Source organism: Empidonax traillii, unplaced genomic scaffold (genome assembly GCF_003031625.1).
Source record: "Empidonax traillii isolate 1590-97213 ecotype Southwest subspecies unplaced genomic scaffold, ASM303162v1 scaffold71:size1317347, whole genome shotgun sequence".
In the NCBI taxonomy this organism is placed as follows: Eukaryota; Metazoa; Chordata; class Aves; order Passeriformes; family Tyrannidae; genus Empidonax; species Empidonax traillii.
The window spans coordinates 1,283,119-1,298,719 of record NW_020955264.1 but is presented as its reverse complement, the minus strand read 5'-3'; the positions used below and the strand labels follow the sequence as shown (position 1 = coordinate 1,298,719).

At 40.7% G+C, this 15,601-nt stretch overlaps 1 protein-coding gene across 2 annotated transcripts; it reads left to right on the top strand.

Annotated features, from left to right (window-relative positions):
• The first annotated feature begins 2,611 nt into the window (after window positions 1-2,611).
• On the top strand, window positions 2,612-14,859 carry VDAC2 (voltage dependent anion channel 2). 2 transcript variants are annotated; one of them, XM_027880522.1, is made up of 9 exons: window positions 2,612-2,749; window positions 6,665-6,736; window positions 7,737-7,786; window positions 10,007-10,159; window positions 10,248-10,300; window positions 10,740-10,967; window positions 12,147-12,297; window positions 13,212-13,269; window positions 13,993-14,859. In XM_027880522.1, exons 2-9 carry the CDS (start codon window positions 6,670-6,672, stop codon window positions 14,082-14,084), a joined length of 852 nt encoding a protein of 283 aa, XP_027736323.1. In that variant the 5' UTR covers window positions 2,612-2,749; window positions 6,665-6,669; the 3' UTR covers window positions 14,085-14,859. The 2 variants fall into 2 exon arrangements, with proteins under 2 accessions (XP_027736323.1, XP_027736324.1); XM_027880523.1 differs by lacking the exon at window positions 2,612-2,749 and adding an exon at window positions 6,361-6,376 and having other exon boundaries at window positions 6,663-6,736.
• The last annotated feature ends 742 nt before the right edge of the window (window positions 14,860-15,601 follow it).

The window sequence follows — 15,601 nt, the reverse complement described above, 5'->3', positions numbered from 1 at the left end:
CCTTTGTTCTGAACTTGTTTCCTGCTAGCTTCAACTATTTTCCACGCTTTCCCTCCTGGTTGCACTTTCATAATCTCTGCTATATCCCTTAAATCAACTTGTTTCGGAATGAGTCCTAATTTACTCAGTTGTTCATTTTCAGACATCTTGTAAAATTTTTTCTCCACTGAATCTTCAAGGTCTGCATCCGGAGAAGAGAGCAGACACTGACTTCAGGCTCATGTTAGAAGTGAAGACAACTCATCAAAACTGTTTGATGGAAACTGATATATACTGTAGCCACTTGCTCTCTTTTTGTTGGCCACATACATTACTTCAGCAATGTGTAAGCAGCATTTGTGTTTAAATGGCAGTAAACTTTTGTAGTGATCTGTTTCTTTTTCAAGTGGCACCAGTAAAACATTTGACTCTGATGCCAGTTACGTAAACACATGGCTGTATTCATATCAAGTGGTTCAAATGAACCTTCAGTTCGTTCAACTGAAACTGGCACAAAAACTAAGAGCTGCTTAGTTCCAAAGGAAAGCCAGCCCCTTTTGAGTGAGTGCACCTGCACAGGAGGGGAGTGCACTGCATGCTACGAGGAGAGCTTTAAGAGGAAAGGGCAGAATAATTTAGATTGCTATTGGAGGCCTGAAGGTGTGTCTTTTTGGTGCTCTGAGCTTTAGCAGACATGCTGAGAGAAATAAGGCATAGTTGTACGAGTGAGGGATGGGGGAAGAGTGAAAAACACTGGCAGACAGAGGCTGTTGCTACAGAAGCCTGAAACAGTAATGCAGAGGAGTTTATGTACTGTTGTTTGTCACAGATTATGTCTCTGCCTTGTCTCCAAAGCAAGTGATTCACTGCTTTTTATTTTGCTCAGGGTGGGGCAGTAATTCCTTTCCTGGAGTGCTAAAAATAAAGCCAAACAATGACTAAAGTATTAATCTTTAAAAGAAAAAAGAGGCAGAAAACTGATATCTCCTGCAAGTAACTGAACCTTTATTCAGTGGATTTATACTATTAGTATGAATAATAAATGCATGTCTTTGAATACTTATACCACAATCTATTTTTACTTAATCAGATCTGTTTATTCCTAATGTATGTTTCCATGCACAGTAAGATACACTAGTTTTCTTTTTCTACTGATATTTATTTTCTCAGCATGTGGCTTTCCTTCTTGATTTATCAATACATATTCATCTGTGGAATGCCAAGCTGTCTTATTTAAAAATATCAAAATGAAACATAATAACCTGTTGGGCTTTCTGATGTGAAAGCATTTGACTTGCATCAGAAAAAAAAAATCAGTTGTTTATCTTTGGATATAACTAGTAGCTGATGGGCTGGCATTATGTTGGATATTGCTGGTCATCTGTTCTCTTCTCAGTAAACTGGAAAAGTACTGTTGTACCACGTGGTACATGTGGAAAATTAATTGTGTTGGATGTTAAAATGTATTTTTCATGTAATTCAAATATAGCTTGTATTTGTTAATGATTTTTACTTTGAGAAACTTTGACCATGTCATAATCCAAGCAAGCAGGGCACAGCTATGAATTTTAGAACTGCAGTTCCTCAGCCTAGCAATGGTCTGCACTGGTGACTCAGTGATTCCTGCTGCAGAGCTGTACAGGGACTGCTGCACAACAGTTATGGGACTGTTTTCTCCAGCAGGTCTGACTTGTGGTCAGCACTATCTAGGAAAGCTTTCCGAGGATTATTGCTTCTCTTGCCCTGAGATAACATTGTCTTCTGTTGTGGAGTGCGTGGGCATTTCCTGGTGGAAGGTGACTGGATGGTAAAAATGGAGTTTAGGCCGTTGGAAAGTCTGTGGTAACTTGCTTGAAAGAGACAGCAAACCTGGTTAGATGGAGCACAGCTGCCAGCCCAGCGATGGCACAGCCGCCCTGCCGGGTGTCAGGGCGGGTCTGTGGGCTCCCAGTCGCAACAGCAGCGCATGTTGGTGTAACCAAGTGTTCAATTTCAGCGGGAGAGGCAGGGCGAGCATCCCTGCAGAGCCATGCTGGGCACCGTGTCACTTCCGCCGTGTCCCGCGGGTCCCTGCGGGGAGGGAAGAGCTCTGGGAAAGGGGTCCTGGGGCTGCGAAGAGCGAGGGCCCCCTCGGCAAGCGCCTCCGGCACAGAGGCCACGAGCCACGGAGCGGTGTCCGCGGGTGGCGCGGGTGAAGAGCCCCCCGACTCGGTGTAGGGGAGGGTGGCCTCTAGAAGGGTGACAGGTACTCTGCCGGGAAGGGCACAGGCGCCGGGCACAGACCCTCGTGCCTGTGCAGCCGAGCACCTCTCACACGGACCGCCCCGTCGGCCGCCACAAGGAGAGAGGATCCTTGGGCGCGGCCGCAGCGGGGCCGTGCCTGCCGCTCTCCCGGCTCCGCCCCTCCCAGGCCCCTCCGCCTCCGGGGCTGCCCCGTGCAGTGCCTGCGTGCCCGCGGCGCCCCCGCCCGGGCCGTGTCCCGGTCCCGCGGCCGCTCCCGGATCCGCCCATTCCCGTGGCCGCTCCCGGTGCCGCCTGTTCCGCGCCCCGGGCAGGGGCCGCCCCGGCCGCGCGGGCGGCGGCGGGCGCGGCTGGCGGGGCAGGCGGCCGGAGGGGCGGCCCCGGCGCGCCGGGGTCCTGCGGGCGGCGCGGCGGGCGGGCGGATCGGTGTCTCCTTCACTTCGCCCTCCAGTGCCCGCGGCTGCAGCAGCGCGGCCTCCGCACGGCCTGACCCGCGCCGGCCCCTCCGCCGCCCGCCCGACACACGCAGGTGCTGGCCCGGGCCGACACCGCCACGCTGCACAGGGGAGGGCGGGTGGGGCTCGTCCTGCGGCGAGCGGGGCTGGGACCGCGCGGGCCGGGGTTGGTGGGGCCGCGGGCGCGCTCCCGGCGCCGGCGGCTGCCGCGGGCGGAGCGGGCGGGGCGCTCTCGGCGGTCGCTGCCCCCGCGTTCCCGGGTCGGTCCCGGTGCTGAGCGCGGCGGGCGGAGGCCGGGCCGGGATGCCCAAGATGGCCGCGCGGAGCGGGTTCACCTTGCGGCGGGGCGGGCGCGCCTGGCGCCGGGCCTGGGGCCGCGGGCGGGTCGGCCCTGCGGGCGCACCCTCGCTCTGCCCTGCGCTCCCTTTCCTGGGGAGGCGCTGCGTTACTGCCCCTGCCCGCGGTCCTGAGCCTGCAGTGCGTTTGCAGGCGCTCTCTCCGCAGTCTGTGCTCTGGCCTGGCCAGGGTTAGGCTTGCGTGTCCACTTCCGAGCTGAGATAGGGAGGTAGTTAATGCAAGGGGAAGGACGTGGGTTTTCTCTTTATTAACCTGTGTGTAGTTTCCGTGTAAGCTAGACGGTCAGTGCGTGTGCAGTGTATTTTAACAACTTACGCTTTATTTTTACTGGGCTACTGGGATAATTTTGGCATAGTTATTGCTGCATTTTAAAATTGCATTAGTCCCTTTTTTTTTTTTTTAATTTAATAACCTTGTCTGGCTTCTGGTCTGATCTTCAATATCCTGAGATCTTAAAGTTATTAGAAGTCTTAATAGAAGTCTGTGGCCTTCCTTAATTATAAGGTGTGGGATATTACCTCGAAGGAGAATGGTGATGCAATAATTCCGATAACGTTAATAAATTTTTCTGTTCTTGGGGTCATTCTTTTTTCTTTTTATGGGAGAAGAAAGCATGATTGTGACTCTTGAGTAAGAGATTTTTTTTTTTTTTTTCCTTCCCGTGGCCTGAAACAAAGATTAGGGTGGAGCTCCCACTTGGTTCAAATACATTCAATAATTTAAGTAGATTATTTCTTAGTTATTTTTACAACCAACCTCCAGTTGCTAAATGGTACTCATATATTTTAGCCATTTCTAATTAGGTGTTTTTAAGTGAAAGATTCTTCAAAATAGGGTTGAAATTTACTTTTGATTATAAGAACTTGCAAACCTAGCTAACATTGGAGGACAGGGCATTGTTTGTGTTTTTTTTTAATGGCCCTATTTTCATTTAATGAGTATTCTGATGATGACACTGGTTTATCAGGTATTTAGTATATCCAAAATGAACTTTTGGATTCCTCTTTTGTCCTTGTCTGTCCCTGTTTGTATGGAATTTGAGCAGCAGCATGGCAGTTGTATTGTTTTAACTTTTTATTACAAAACTTGCATGTGTAGGCTGGAATGTCTGACAAATACTGGCTAGTTTCCTTGCAGTGGGAAGAATGCTTAACTAGGCCTGATAAAATGGCAACATCCTCTTTACTGTAGTAATCCTCCAAATTTTGACACAGATACAAGTTTATTAACTTCTCAGGACACTTCTGCTTAGCATAAATCTCTTGTGGTTGTTTAGTCAGATTGGAAACATTAAAACAAAAGGGAAAAGCTCATTTATTTGCACTCTAAAACCCTGTCTATGCTGAAGGCTAATGTAGTATTTTAAAACTAAAAATAGTTATGAAGATGCTATTTAGAAATGAGATCCGCTCATTAAAGGAAACATATACCTAGACTTTCTTTAAAATATTTTAAACTTAAGAATTGTACAGTTGCTGTACAGCAGAAATGTAGAGGGGCTAGAGCAGTGTTCCCACACTCCCTTGTAATTTCATCAATCATCTACTTCATTTTATTGAATAAATAGTAGGAGCCATTTAATGGCTTGTTGCTGGGATTGAGATCTGTTCTATAAACTTGAATTTGGGCTAAACCATTTTAAACTTCACATGCTCTAAGTAATTTTCATGTCTTTAAAATTTAACAATTAATTTAACTCCCTGGAAAAACACTTTTCTTAAGTTCTTGAGCAAGTGATAGATGTCTTGCTGTAGCTACCAGGTTTAGATGTCTTTGCTAAACGAAGTTTTTTGTTTGTGTGTTTGTTGGGTTTTGTGTGTGTATGAAAAACAGAGTGTTAATGTCGGTGGCTCAGAGGAGGTTGAAGTTATGCTCTTTGGGTACTAGGGAGATGGAGTAAGGTACTCTGGAAAACTGCCTTACGAATTGGAGAAAAATAAGGAGCAGTTTTGTGCCTTTCCATTGATTATGAAAATAGTTTGTTGGTTTTGTTTTTGTTTTAAACAGTAGCAGTTTTTGCAGTTAGGCTGTATATAGCAGGTGTAATTAGGGTTTGGGTTTTTTTAATATGGATGCTGTTCTGTAAGAACAGTCTGCTTAGTGTTGTGGTACCCTAAAGGCATTTTTTTTCTAAATTGGGTGTTCTAGGAAAGTTTTCCTTGATGTAGATAAGGCTGTGAAAACATGGGAAGAAATAGTTTTGAGAAGGTAAAAGAAAGGCTTGCCTTTCTCCTGTATTATTGAGTACACTGTAGGATCTTGTGTAGATCTGCAAAAGATAAGCAGTCCTATAGCCAGATGGTGGAAATTTAAATATTGGTTAGAAGTACTGTATAAACATCAAGTATTCACTTTTGCTTTCGGTTCGAAGTTAATGTGTGAGAATACTGCCCTCGTTGTTTTTCAGGTTCTGAAGATAAGTTTTCATTTACTAAAAAAAAAAAAAAAACCAAAACAAAACAAAAAAAAAAACCCACAACCAAATCCCCTAGAATCCCACCACAGAGAGCAAGATAAACAACAATTATGTTAATCTGACTTTCTCTGCTAAACAAATGTGACCAATCAGTTTGGGAAGATAAGATTTCTGTTTGCTTGTGTTTGGCTTTTTCATAGCATTATCTAGTTAGCTGCATTGTTCCGCCACCCCTTCTCCCTCCTTTCACAGCATGGAGAGATTTATTAATATGCTGTTTTCTGTACTTTGCAGCTTTAAAATACAGGGCCTCTGTAGCAGTGGCCTTTTGTTCTTGAAATCATGAGATCACAGTCCCCGAAGAAAGGTGCAGATAGAGTGTGTCTTCGCAGGGAGGAGAGCGATACAGGCCGGGGTGAGACCTTAGCTTGGTGTCTTCCATCGCCCAGGCTGGGCTGGGCCAGGACATACCTTGCCTTGAGTGACAGGTTATCAAACAGCCAGATTGCCAGAGATTCCCTGTCAGAGAAAGGGACTCCAAAGAGAGCTTTTCTCATCGATCTAGCACTCCTCTTACTTTTATGTTTTAAGCAAACAAGACAACCTCCCAAATTTAAACCCTTGCATACTGTAGGGAGGAAAAATGTCAACTGATTGATGGCTAGTTAATGGCATTAGATGTTCTTTCTTAATTTAAACATTTTTATATCTATATGTGTATAATAAATATAAATACTAATGGCATGTCTACCATATAAAATGCGGGGCGAAAGTAATGTTGCAGAAGTATGTACTTGCAGGTAGTTTTCATAGGCACATGTGAAATTTGATTTTTTAGAACTTCAGAGAATTAACTCTCTGCATTATAGTTTTTTACATGTACAGTTTCCAGGTTTTTGGTAGTAACTGTACCAACTCTGGAAATGTAAGCTCTTAGTTTATTTCTGGTAATTAAAGATGCATGGAGAAATGGACTTGAAAAATTAAGAACTAGGTGGTCTTGTAATGCCTCTTTGAGAAAACAGCCCACAGTGACCTTCACTGAAAATATGTAGGTGTTTCACAGAACACTGTAATTGTGTGAGCCATTGTGTCCATTAACTGCCTTCATACAGATGAATTTGCCTTAAAGAGTATCTTGAAAGAGTTGTGGTAGTGTTTTTTTTATGTGTGCAGTGGAAAAAGGTTCACTATTAATTAGCCCTTTACCTTTCAGCTCCAATGGCGATTCCTCCATCGTACGTAGACCTTGGCAAATCTGCCAGAGATATCTTCAATAAAGGATATGGTAAGAATAGTACCATTTTTTAAAATACAATGTTCGAGGTGCAACAATTAATTGCCTTTTTAAAATTGTATGTAAAATTGAATGCTTAAATGCCTGTATTTCTGAGAAGGGAGGAGTGCTGTTTTTATATCATTGCAGTCAATTAACATCATTGGAGGCTTTTTGTAGGCTGTTTTGATGTGAAGTCTGTTAAATCTTACTGCTCTAGCCACATAAATGTCAGAGATGTACAAGTATGCAAGAATGTAAGCAGCAAGTATAGTTTAACTTAGGAGTACACTTTATTTACTGGTCTGTCTGTGCCACAACATTGGTTGATGTAGGCAAGGTTATATACCAATGTAATGTTATAGCCTTTCTTGGAATAGAAAGAGGAAAGGCTATTTGGATAAAGAATCCTTCTACATTTTGAAATTATTTAATACCACACAGTTGCATAGTTAAATTATTGTTTCTTACAGTGCTGTTTCTTTCTGGTCTTTGGGAATGCAGGTGGGGGCTTTTTCCCAAGATTGTTGCTCAGCTCTAGGGATAACAATGTGAATTGACTCTCCCATAAAACCTACTTAAATTACAGTTCCAATGATCATGTATTTCCCAATGACTTTTATAGAGTTTTGCTTTGAGATATTTTGTCTTGACGCTGAGAGGAAATGTAAGCAATGCCGTTCCAGGAAGGGAAAATTATTTATTTCCTTGTCAATAAATTTATTCCTGGAAACCATCGTTTGGTAGTTAAATGTAAAGAGTACAACTGAGAGGTTACTCCCCACTTTCTCTGTGGTGATGATTGAACAGAACTCCTGGGTTGCTTTGGAGTAGCTTCCTTTACTTGCTGCAGCATCTAAAATTTGCATGTTACTGAAGTCAGTCTATAGTTGTTTATTTCTATGTATATATGTGGCACACTGCTGAGACTGCTTGGAAGACCAGCTTCTTGAAAAATGTGCAGGGCCTTAGTTAAGGCCTAATCGTGTAACTCTGACTTCTGTTTGTTAAGGTTTCGGGTTGGTGAAACTGGATGTGAAAACAAAATCTGCAAGTGGAGTGGTGAGTTTAAATAACTTTTATTCATTATATTTTCTTTCTGGATATGTTTCTCATTTAATTAGAAGGGATGCTTTGCAGATGCTATTAAGTATTTTACAGGTTTTATGAATGATAAACTTCTGGTGCAGAATAATTTCAGAAGCCCCTAGAGATCTGAGTGTAACAAGGGTATTGCACTGTTTAGTAATCTTGGTAAGATAAAAGGGGTTTTTTTTGTCCCTGGTCTTAAGTCTGAAGGTGAACAAATAGCTGACAGATTTTTAAAGTATTTTAATATACTGATTATAGTGCCTTGTGATGTTGTTTGTGTACGGTGGAAATTTCTGCCATCCTGATACTTGTATGAAGTAATTGGCATTGAATTAGCATGTTGAATCTTTGGCTCTGCCAGGTATTAAAGTGTTGCAGTAGTGTTCTGTGCAACATGTCTTTGTCATGCACGCAGTGTCCCCTGTAACTTTGATCATTTCTAGAGTAGACTTTGCAAGATACAAAGGTAAATTTTTTATTTTCCCTTGTAACTGGAGCTTTAGCAGTGTAACTTGCTGTTAGATAAAAGAGTCCTGAATTATATGCTCTGCTTTTTCAAGAGGTTTGTATCCCAACTGAAGCACAAGAGCTTCAGTTTACAAGAGCCCCATTACAGATGTAGGTGGTGGTGTTCTAGCTTGTGCTTTTCAAAAATACCAGTTATGCTGGTAAAACTGAAAAATCTAAGCCATAATGTGAACCCCATATCAGTTATAAGCCATTCTTTCCAAGAGGACAGACTGCTGGTATGAATGTATTGCAGATGTTTTAAAGCAGAGGTAAGAGGTAATAATTTGCTGTTCCTGAAGCTATTGCCACAATAGTGTCAGTCACACAGACCTGTGTAGTAAGGGCAGCACAAAGCAAGAAGTTCAACCTGAAAGTATTTGCGTAGTCCCTGCCCCTTGCCAAGAAATAGACCTTACTAGAATTATGCAACTATGTAGATCGTTTAGGGGTCCACTAACATAGCACAAATAAATGTCTTGGATGTGGTTAAATTTGATCAGCCAGCATTAAAGAACAGCCTCATGCATGTTTGCTATGTGCTCTCTGGGCTTGTGCTGACAGAGTGCTTAAGGACTTGTGATTTTAAATTAATTTTTCTTTCTTGGGGAGGTGTGAGAAGTGTGAGAAAGGTATGAGAAAACGCTCTTTGAAAATAGTGTTGTGCATGGAGGAAGACAGACAAAAAAAAATTTATTTGTATGTTTTAGAAAGTTGAAATTACCAGCTTTTTAAATCATAAGGGCAGTAATATTTCAGTGGAAAGAACTCTTTTAACTTGTATTGTAAAACCTGACTTCTACTTCTGCTACGTATTGCCTTTAGTTTCTTAATAGTGGCACAGAGAAACTATTCATTTTCTTCTTCGTGAGAATCCAAACAGTGAGAAACATCAGGGACTAAGTCCTTTAATAAAGAGATGTGAGTGATATTGGTAACTTCTAAGTACTTTGAAGAATTCCAGATAGGTCCATACTGTATCATAAAACCAGGCTGTTCCCTGAGCTCTCTATTCAAACATGAATGTTACTCCTGTGTGTCATGAAACCGAAGTGCCAGGGAATTTTATAGATGTCAGTAAATACATGTGTGCCTGTGGCTGGTGTGAAAGGCTGGTGTGTTGGTTAGACTAATAACTCTCTTTAAAAATCAATCAAAAATCCAAACCAAACAAAAAACCAAACCACTCACTCCCAATTTGAAAAACGATGCCATTCTGTGACATTTTACAGTTGTCCATAATTTATCTTTGGGGATGGTTGACAAGAAAAATGGAAAAAAACCCAAAACATATGTGATCCTTCAAGAATTTTACTGGAATTGCATTTTGTGCCTTTTAGTGTTCTTGGCTTTTGGTTTGATTTTTAAGTTGCTCTTTGGGAGTATCAAACTTAGCCTTACATTTGAAGAATTTGATTCTGCTTTTAAGGAGTATACTTATGGTGACTACTGTCTTGCTTTGGAGTTAGGTTGCAACCCTGTACAATCTGTAATACTGACAGGAACACTGCAGTTGAGATGGGGACTAGGAAAGTTCTTCGTGGCTGTGCCGTTCTCCCTTCTGCCCCTGCAAGTTGTCTACTGATTTTAAACTTGTTTTATAGAATAACAAGATCCTAGTGTTTGCTGCAGAAAACACTGTATAATGCTTTCAGGATCACATGTATCTTCTGTCCCTTTTAGGAATTCACAACATCTGGTTCATCGAACACAGACACTGGAAAAGTGAATGGGAGCTTGGAGACCAAATACAAGTGGGCTGAATATGGGCTGACTTTCACAGAAAAATGGAACACAGATAACACTCTGGGAACAGAAATTGCAATTGAAGATCAGGTAATAGATTAGGATAGTATTTATTTGTTTTCCCTATCTAACAGAACAGAACTTATAGCTTGGTCTTCTCTTCTCTCCATTCCATTAGATTGCCAAAGGCCTGAAGTTGACATTTGATACAACTTTCTCACCAAATACAGGGTAAGAATTGTTAACCTTTTTACCTTACTTAGGGCAGTAAAACACCCATGGCCTGTTCATCTGGTCTGTGATATTGACAGAGCTGTTTGTATGGTTTGCTATTGATCCAAGTTAGCAAATCCCAGTGGTAAAGGATTGTGCTATTTATTTTCTTTATTGTACTTTCATCACATCACTGTGGGGTTAGTATTGTACATTTCACAACAGCCCACTTGGCTTATTGTCTGGGATAGATCTGCTACTGCTGCCTTTATCAGAAAATGCCTGTTTGCAGTAGCCCCATGTGCTCAGGATGGACTGCCTGCACTTCTGCCCAGCCTAGGGGCTGCATGTGCATGGCATTTAGGTACATTGTGTAGAGCCATACGGCTTGAATTTTGCAGTTCATTGAAGAAGATCATGTATGCCTTGTCTTAAGATAACTGTTTCTCTGTTTCAGAAAGAAAAGTGGTAAAATTAAGTCAGCTTACAAACGTGAATGCCTAAACCTTGGTTGTGATGTTGACTTTGATTTTGCTGGACCTGCAATCCACGGTTCAGCTGTCTTTGGTTATGAAGGCTGGCTTGCTGGTTATCAGATGACTTTTGATAGTGCCAAATCAAAATTGACAAGAAATAATTTCTCTGTGGGCTACAAGACTGGAGACTTCCAACTGCACACTAATGTGTAAGTACTGAAAATTTTGTCCAGATTTACAGAAGCAGGCTTTCTCTACCTTTCCTTCTAGTCAAAATACAAATACTTGAAATATCAACAGGTGCTTACAAGGTCATTAAACGGAGTGCATTTTTCAATAGGAAACTCTAAATAAATGTAAAAGATATTTTTTATTTTTTTTTTCAAAATAGTAAACGCCTGTGACTTGTTAGCACTTGCAGCAGAATACAGCTTGCATAGTATTGAAGTACATGCCAAGTGGAAGTGCAGTAGTTCAGTTATGCAGAACTGAGATCATAATGCTTTTTCCAGCTCTCCTATTACGTTGAATTAACTGTATTAGACTACAATTTAAGGATAGCAGATTTGTGAGAAGTAGTAATTAGTGTTGCAGCGTTTAAGCAGGTAAGTAGTAGCTTCTAGGGCAAGACTAGAGCTTTGCTTTTGGACTTAGAGTAGGTTCATCTTCTTGACTGTCAGGAATGAAGAGTGCAATAAAACAGTGTAACTAAACAAATGTAAGACATCTTGTTCATGAAATTTCAGACTTGCTGCTTTTAGATCTTATGTGCTTCAGAGTAAGCTCAGAAAAACCTACTGAAAAACATGGTGTTTTCAGATGGGTTAATAAAAACTGGTGGAGTTCTAGTATATTTAGGTAGGTAGAAGTTTGTGCTTTTGGAGGGCAAGCATGGTCTGCCCAAATTCATGGAAATTGAGGAGTATGGGAGAAAACTACAGCATACTATATAGTCTGGGATGTAAGAATTCCATTTCAATTCACTAAAGTAAAACATTGTGGCAAATTTGTTTTAAAGTAATTAATTCTTTAGGATTTTCATATATATTCAATAGTCATGAATTCATAATGGCCATTTTATAAGTATTAACATTTATCCATCAGTTTTATAAGGATGCGATCTGGAATTTTGTTCAAGGATTTTGTTCAATAGTAGCATGAGAATTGCAAATAAATCAGAGTAGCACTCTGAAATACCTCTTGTTTCCATGGTTTATTGCAGTTTAACAAAGGCTTCAGGGCAAAATTCATCTCCCCTTCTCTTGCCAAAAAATGGGAAACAACTCAAACTTCTGAAATTCTTATTTAAATAAAAATTTTAAGCAGTAAAAAGAAAAAAAAAGGGGAGTATGTAAATATAGGAAACTAACTTTTCCTAATTTTTTCAGCAATGATGGTTCTGAATTTGGTGGGTCAATTTACCAAAAAGTGAGTGACCATCTTGAAACTGCTGTAAACCTGGCTTGGACAGCAGGCAGCAACAGCACTCGCTTTGGCATTGCAGCTAAATACAAGTTGGATTCCACTGCTTCTATCTCGGTGAGTGTGGCTGTAACCTGAAGGGTTGTGCTGAGCACAGTGTATTTTCAGTGTCTGCAAATCTGTGTGCTAATAGTATAAAAAAGAGTCAGGAAGACTTGTAGGAATTACTCTTTATCATCCTGGAAGTTTTAATAAAACCAGCAGTATTTAAATTCTGTAATGTCTGCAGAGTCTGTCTTAAAACCTGACTGTCAAATCCTGAGTGTACTCTAGAGATCTTACTGTGTTTATTAAAAAAAAAAAAACACAAAGGGGAAAATAAAAACATTCATGTCAATTCTGTAAGTTTACAGAGTTTCTTTAAAACCACTGTTTGGGGAGCTCTGGTACGTTCTCACGGTAAGAACTCCTTGCAATAGTGATTAAAAAGGTGAGAAGCACAACAGTTTTCTGTACATTACAAAGTTAGGATTGAACCTGGATCATTGCAATCATCCTGTTGTGGAAGTGATGCAAAGTGAGATAAATAAGTTTGCACATATTGTTTATGATATATGGAAATAAGGAAATTTTTGCTGCTTGGCTGATTGGACTTGTAATTCTGTTGTAATAACGTGAACATGGAGGTTTCTTCTGTAGTGGCATCTTTTGGGAGACTGTGGTGATAAATGGCTGTGGCCTTCTTGAAAGGCAGAAGTGGGGAAGTTCATCTGCAAAACCACATTCCAATAACAGTTCTCCCTGCTCTTAAATGTCTGCTCTTAAATATGTTACTGCTTCAGCTGTAAGTACAGGGACAAGAGCATAAACTTGAAGCAGAGAATTCAGGAAGCAGAGAGGTATTGAAAGAACAGGTAGAAATTGTTTAAGCTTATAATGGCAATATTGCCATAGTTATTCTAGTTTCTGAATGTTAACAAAACACTAATTAGTTACATTTCATTTGCTTTTGTCTTTTTCTTTTTTAATAGGCAAAAGTGAACAATTCTAGTCTAGTTGGAGTGGGTTACACCCAGACACTGAGGCCAGGTAAGAGTTATCACGTGAATCATGTCACACATATATCTTTAATGCATCACAAAGAAAAAAAAAAGAGATTATGCATTTATATGCAACTATTTTCCTTCTTCAAATAATTTTGTCTTGAAGGCAAAGTAGATGTTCTACAGTAGTTTATGTTGCACATCTAACCTTTAACTAAGACAAACTCCATTTTCTCTAATGGTATTAATGCATTATATTCCTCATTGATTTGTACAGGAGTGGACTGTATTGTGTTTGACAGCTTAGCTTTAGGCTAGGCAAAGCAAGCTTTGTATTTTGGCATTGTTTTCTCCAATCATACAACACTGAATGATGACAGGTCTTGAAAGAATGATGAACTGTCAAAAACACACACTTCCTGCTTTTCATATTTAGTAAGGAAACCCTCCAGAACTTGACCTGTTCTGACCTCTGTGTCTCTCTGTCCACAATTTTTATCCTCCTTTGCACACCTTAATGCGGGAAAGGAGAGCTCTTGTATATTTAGCAATTAGAGGCTTGGTATATCCACTTCATAAGACAGTGTTTACAAAGAGTATCTAGCTTGGTTCACAGGACTAACTTTCAGTGGATTTCATGGGTAAATATATTCTTCTGTAAAAGTAATGAAATAGAAAAAGAGCTACAATTGGGACTTGTAGTGATGGAGGTTGGGTTGCATAAAAGCTACTGTGTATGTTGTAAATGTGCTGCTTAAAAATCTTACAGGTGTGAAGCTTACACTGTCTGCCCTGATAGATGGAAAGAGCATCAATGCTGGTGGCCATAAACTTGGTCTTGGCCTGGAATTGGAGGCTTAAAAAGGTGAAGAAACTGCTGCAGAGAAGGGATATCAGAAGAATTTGGCCTTAAAATGTATTTCCAATGTGACCAGCAGGCTTTTTTTTTTCCAAGAAGGATGACCTAGAACAAGAGCTGTATTTGAAGTATTTAGACAGTTACTTGTTAGCTGGTTTCTAGTTAAATTGGTTACCCATCTAGTTAAAATTCTGCATTAGTGCAGTCACTTAAACATTATTTAAATGTATTTAACTGTTTAATGCGCTACCCACAAATAATGAAATAGACATTTATGAAAACTGTACAATTGTGTGCATGTTTGTTTTTATGTTCCTTTTAACATTCGATATTGCCATTGAATGAAAAAATGGATCAGTGGATGTTTTGAAATGAGGTCAACAATTTTGTTGATTCACCTGAAGTAGAAATATATTTGGTATCCCAAGACAAATTATGAATAAAACAAGTACACACACATACTTGTGCCTCAGATATTTTAAGAGTCAAGATATGAGGGTAGTGCTCATTTAAGTTTTAAGTAATCCAAGACGTAGTGCTCTGTACCTTTGTGCAATTAAGGACCCCCACCCATGACAATACTGAGTATAGGTGAACAGTTGGATTCCTCAAGCAAGCTCAATGTGCTTTTCTGTCAGGTAAGGTTGGTCATGACACAATGGTTTAATTCCCCCTGTGTCCCACGGGCGAGATGTACTGTGTCCCTAGTTGGCCTCCTGATGCAAAGAGTGCAGATCAATGTACTTGGCACACTGAGACATATAGAAACTGCTCCTTGAAAAACCCCACCACAAACACACCTTTGCTTATATTTGTATGAAGTGAGATGTATCTCTGCAATTGAATGTAACAGTGTAATGGTTTAACAGCCTGCTTATCCCAACTGCTGTGAGAGGTTTCTGCTTAAAATGACTGAAATAAAGACAATTTTAAATGGAGATGGAGGAAAATGGATCTGATCTTGCTTTCCCTTTAACTAATAAATCCTGGCAGATGTCTGTTTTAAATCCAGAAACATACAGAATAATTGGAAAACTCATGTTTTTCCAGGATAGTATTGAGAGAGAATAGAAGTATGAGGGGTATTTGGTCTGTGAACCTAACAGCCCCTAAGGTCAAACATACCTAGCTGTGAATGCTTTTAATGTGGAATATATTAAATACATGTAGTTGCACTGCTTACGTCTAAGAATGGTGACTTACTGAGTTCAGTAGAGTGCCAGGAGCCCACTTAGAGTCTCTTAGAGCTGAGAAGTGTGTCTTGATAGTTTTGCAGTCTGTGGTTCACAGCAGCTTCCTTCATAGGGCAAGTGGCTAGCTTTTGATCAGGGGGTTTTCTCTGGTTTGTACTGGATTAGACTTACTGCTCATAAAAGTCCCAGTGATTTGCTCAAGGCCTTGTTCCATCCTGCACTTGCCCTCTTACTGAAATTCTCATGTGAAGTACTCCACTGGGAACTGCCTGTGTTTAGGCTTTAGCTGTGGAGTAGCTGAGCATCTTTGCAGAAGACAGAAATGA